Here is a 5,280-nt window from a genome sequence, read left to right on the forward strand (position 1 = left end):
TGGTAGGATGGTATGGAAGTGAACAGAGTGAGGTGGATGTCACTGAGTGCTTGGCAGCAAAGACTGAGGTATAGAGGTGTTTGCTCTGGTTGAGTCAGTGAAATGAAAAGCAGTGAGCTTTGATCAGAAATCATTCCTCTTACTCTCTGACGTTTCCTTCTTTTAAGCTTTCATCAGTGTTTGTTTTTCTTTAGGGGTGAAGTGGGTTCACTCTAAATCCACTGATCCACTTATACTGCTCTCCTGCTGGTTCTTTTCTTTTTTTCATCAGGTGGGCAGTGAAGGCCAAGTAGAGGACCAAGCAGGGACTGAGCACTGTAGGAAACTTGTCAGCTTCACCCTATCAGGTGAGAGGACTGATTCAGTGGAATTTTCATGTAGTGTTGATCTAGAAAACAAACATGCTTATTCAGGTGTGTTTTTCTCTCCAGACATCCGGGCGGTGGGCCTGAAGAAAGGCATGTTCTTCAACCCAGACCCCTACCTGAAGATGTCCATCCAGCCCAGGAAGAGAAGCGGTCTTCCCAAGTTCACCCACCATGGCCAGGAGAGACGATCCTCCATCATAGCTAACACCACCAACCCTGTGTGGCATGGGGAGGTCAGCACAAACACACACACCTAGTGAGGTGCACACAGCGGGGATTCAGAAAAAGATTGTGGTAATGCACAAATGAATATAGTGTTTATAGGAAAATGTGTTGACAGGTTTTTAAATCACACTTACAATACAAGTGAATTCATTTTTCCAAGATGGGAGCTTGAACTTTTTAAAATAGAGTTCATGAGTTTGAGTACATATTACTTTGTGTGGACTTCTGCTGCTTGCTCCCACCTTATGCCTGCATTTTGGCAAATATTTGTTTATAATAGTTTGTTGAAGCTAGACAGGATCCACATTGATTAATATAGCAGCTTATCAGTTGAGTGATGCACGCATCTCAAAAAGGTGAGTGAGTCCACTCAGATACAGGACTATTGTTCTGAATTGGATCGGCTCTTTTCTGGCTGATACTGATCCTGTAAAACACAATGTGCCTGGGCCAGCACTGATACTTGGTATCTAGTAAATATACCACATTTCCAGATAATGTAATAAAACTGTTTCCTATTGTTCTTTCTATAGAAGTACACCTTTGTGGCTCTTCTGACTGACGTTTTGGAAATAGAAGTGAAAGATAAGTTTGCCAAGAGCCGACCAATCATCAAGCGGTTTCTGGGTCAGCTGATCATCCCTGTGCAGAGAGTTCTGGAGGGGCCGACAGTTGAGTGAGTCAACACACACATACTTGCAAAGGTGTCCATAACTGAGAGGCATAGACATACGTTTGACCTTCGGCACTTGACCACAGTGACTTAGTGTAGTTTAGTCAGTAGCAGTTGATACATTCCCATCAGCTCATTGTTCAGGCATTTGACTGATTTGATATCGATTTGAACAGAGGACATTTTGCAGTGAACCATGATGTATAGAGTGTGTGCACACTGTTTACCCCAGGTTGACACAAACTAACTGCATGTGAATGGCCAGCTTTTTCATGTATTCATTGCTTTCATCTGAATAAATGCCAGTAGCTCTCCAACTGTAAATACAGTATGTCATATGTCACAGTATATGTGTGTGTCTGTGTGTGTACAGCGATCAGCTCATCAGCTACAGCCTGTGTCGTCGACTCCCTACAGACCACGTGAGCGGGCAGCTTCTGTTCAGAGTGGACATCACCTCTAATGGACATGAAGGTGTGTATATGTACTTCTTCAGCCTAATGTACACGAGCATGAGAGAAAGTAAGTGATTTGTGTGACGTGTGGTGTTGGCATTTTGGAACTACAGACAGAGCCAGGCTAGATTCTCATCTCTCCTCTCTTCATCCATCCTCTTCTGCAGAAGCCTCCCCAGAGGCAGTAGGAACCCTCTTGGGCAGTGCAGTGAACAGTGACCCCGGCAGTCCTTCTGACGATGAAGACCTCCCTCACCCGTCCTCATCTTCACGTGTCACATGCAGACTATCTCCCTCAGGCTCTGATGAGGGCTCCCTGTTGATCAACGGTTCTTGTTACTATGGCGATGATAGTGTGTGGCGGGAGCTGGGGCAGATGGCAGAGGAGGAACTGCATCCTGAGGTCCCGGGTGGCTACACCCACAGGCAGGTGTCACTCAATGATTACCTGGATGCCATTGACGCTCCCAGGAGCCCTGGGGACCGACCTCTGGCAGGGCCTTTGCCAAAACTGCGCTCCAGCTTTCCAACGGACACGCGGCTGAATGCCATGCTGCACATAGACTCAGATGAAGATGAGGAAACAGTGGGGCAGCACAGCGATCAATCACAGGAGATGAAAACACAGCAGAGCACAGAGTTAGTCTTATCAAGAAGATCAGACACATCTAAATCTCAACAGGGGAATGGAGACTCAAAAGGAGAGCCACAGGGGCAGAGTGGGACTGGGCCTGGAGCTGGGGCTCCAGAAGAGACAGTCTCATCTTCTGGTGATCAGCCTCTAACTGAGCCTGCAGTGGAGGAAACATCAACAACTGCTGTGACTGGAGAGGCTGATGGTGCCTCAGGTGAAACCACCACAGTCTCTCGCTCATCTCAGGCATCAGGGGCTGAGGTGCCTGCAGCTGCTGAGGCTGCAGTGGAATGTACCTGCCTGGAGCAAAGCAGCAGAACAGGTGCAGCACTTGGTCCACTTTCTCCCGTTCAGGTGAGCAGCTGTAATCTAGTTGACTGAAAGCTAGAAGCAATTTATCATTAGATGACATGACTCTCCACTCCTCAGGAGGTGAAATCAAGAAAAGAAGTGGCTCCAAAGGCAGAGGAGGAAGGGGCAGAGTCATCGAGCAGCGAGGCGAATGGGCCAGTAGCAACATCTGCTGCTAGCAGCAGGAACACAGCTGAGCAGGGAGGAGCTGGTAGGTGGTAAATGGTTTTGAATAATGAGTATTTCTACTGTACAGTTATTTTATTTTTTTCTGTCATATAACAGGAGCATATTAATGCAGACATTCACAGGCTCACTGGAGGACTGAGCAATCAGGGAGTATTAATAAAAGACTGGAACTTTATTCAGATTAGAATACATTTTCTGCAGCTGCCAAAAAAGCTGCTGGATTACAGAGAGAACAGTTGTGCTTACTTGACCTTTTGACAGTGTTAGAAAATAACAGTGCACTTGGTGACAGTGAAGATGCTCTGTGGAAATAGATCTATTTTTTCCTATTCTTAATGAGAAGGAAAAATATGTCATTGTCATGATGGTAGCTTATATGTAATGTGTCTTTTTATTTCCTTATGTGTGTCTGCAGGCGCCACAGCTCCGGTCAATTGCCACCAGTCTGTTCGTTCCCTGCCGTCTGTCCGCCATGACATTAACCGTTACCAGAGAGTGGATGAGCCGCTGCCACCTAGTGAGTGTGTGTGTATATACTACAGTACATTATGATTTAACACGCAACTTTAACCCTCTTTTTTGTAATCATTTGTAAGTGTGTACTGTAATGTAAATTGTGTGTGGGTGAGCCAGACTGGGAGGCTCGTATCGACAGCCATGGTCGGATCTTTTATGTGGACCACGTGAACAGAACCACAACTTGGCAGCGACCCACCGCTCCCCCTGCCCCACAAATCCTCCAGAGGTCCAACTCCATTCAGCAGATGGAGCAGCTGAAAACTGTAAATGTTAAAAAATGTAGTTGAATTTTTCACTGACACACACACACCTTTCCAGGTATCAGAGTATACGCAGGACGATAACCAATGACAACAGACCAGAAGAGCAGCCAGCCAGTGAGCTGCTGACGGATGAGACTGACGCACACCCCTCCATCATAGGTAATCCTCTCACTGCACTGCATTCTGGTCTATGTAGTAAAACACATCCTTCATCCTTGATTTGTATGTTTCCTCTGACACTGTGTGTGTGTGTGTGTGTGTGTGTGTGTGTGTGTGTTACAGAGCTGCGTAGGGACAACAGTATGGCTCAGACCAGTTCCAGGTCTCGACTCACCCTGCTGCTTCAGTCTCCCAGCGCCAAGTTCCTCACTAGCCCAGACTTCTTCACTGTGCTGCATTCCAACCCTGTATGGACACTTTTAAAACTTCTCTTCTTTCATTCATCTTTCTTTTTCTTTACCTCCCTTTTATAGATCACATTTCTACTTCTTTCAGGAAACAACGAGGCCTAAACTTAGTAGAGGTTGTATGCAAATAATTTGCGACATCAAAAAAGGAAGAGGATTTACATAGTAAATAGATAGATAGATAATACATAGTCTACCACCCTCCCAATATTTTGAATCATGACATAAGTCAGATCATTTTAATTTAAAATGAAAATGACTGCAATATTCATTGTTTGCGATAAATATATTTTTCTGAAATGTTGTAGGGTGGGTCCAAAAGTGAGACACTGGAGAGGCTCTAGCTTCTAAATAAATTTAAATACAGTATACATCAGGCCCGATTTACACATATTTTAAATTTCTAATACCTGGATAAAATCAAGATAAATCTTATTTGGCTGGGTCACATATCTGATTAGTCCATCTTTATGTCTCATCTGTGTGTAAATAAGGACCAGCTGTATTCCAGTTCAGAAGGTGGTAATGCATCTGAAACTGTGTGATAACAGAAGAATAACCTCTGCAGTTTAGTCGTTTAATTAAATCAGTAAAGGTTTAGCTAATATTAGCTAACAACACCACAATACAAACATCTACATCACCACCCCAATTATTTTTATACAGTGAGCTGGATATTGTATGTGGAGTGCCTCAGGGTTCTGTTTTGGGACCTAAATTATTTATATTATACATCAACGATATATGTAAGGTTTCTGAAATTGTTAAAGTGGTTTTGTTTGCTGATGATACTACCATTTGGGCATCTGATGAAAACCTACAGCAACTCTCGGTAAGGGTTTCAGAGGAATTTGTGAAGATAAAGAAATGGTGTGATAGTAATTTACTATCTTTGAATTTGGAGAAAACTAAATATATGGTATTTGGGAACCGTAGACCACATAATGAACTTCAATTGAGAATTGGGGGTGCTAACATTGAACGAGTATATGAAATCAAATTTCTGGGTGTCATGGTTGACGACAGATTATCCTGGAAATCTCATATCAGATATGTTCAGCATAAAATAGCTAAAAATATATCGATATTGGCAAGGGTTAGATATATGCTGGACGTTAAAGCATTGCGCATTTTGTATTCTTCATTGATTTTGCCATATTTGGAGTATGGCGTGGAAAACTGGGGAAATACATACA

At 43.7% G+C, this 5,280-nt stretch overlaps 1 protein-coding gene across 1 annotated transcript in view; it reads left to right on the forward strand.

Moving 5' to 3' along the window:
• hecw2b (HECT, C2 and WW domain containing E3 ubiquitin protein ligase 2b) overlaps positions 1–5,280 on the forward strand; it is a 72,085-nt gene that overhangs the window by 18,360 nt on the left and 48,445 nt on the right. The window contains exons 5-14 of the mRNA XM_020615344.1: positions 272–347; positions 432–601; positions 1,127–1,269; positions 1,640–1,740; positions 1,889–2,709; positions 2,785–2,917; positions 3,311–3,412; positions 3,529–3,673; positions 3,727–3,836; positions 3,960–4,084. Of these exons, the coding sequence (XP_020471000.1) occupies positions 272–347; positions 432–601; positions 1,127–1,269; positions 1,640–1,740; positions 1,889–2,709; positions 2,785–2,917; positions 3,311–3,412; positions 3,529–3,673; positions 3,727–3,836; positions 3,960–4,084 (1,926 nt within the window). The remainder of the gene's footprint in view (positions 1–271; positions 348–431; positions 602–1,126; positions 1,270–1,639; positions 1,741–1,888; positions 2,710–2,784; positions 2,918–3,310; positions 3,413–3,528; positions 3,674–3,726; positions 3,837–3,959; positions 4,085–5,280) is intronic.

Source organism: Monopterus albus, unplaced genomic scaffold (genome assembly GCF_001952655.1).
Source record: "Monopterus albus unplaced genomic scaffold, M_albus_1.0 scaffold163.1, whole genome shotgun sequence".
Classification (NCBI taxonomy): domain Eukaryota; kingdom Metazoa; phylum Chordata; class Actinopteri; order Synbranchiformes; family Synbranchidae; genus Monopterus; species Monopterus albus.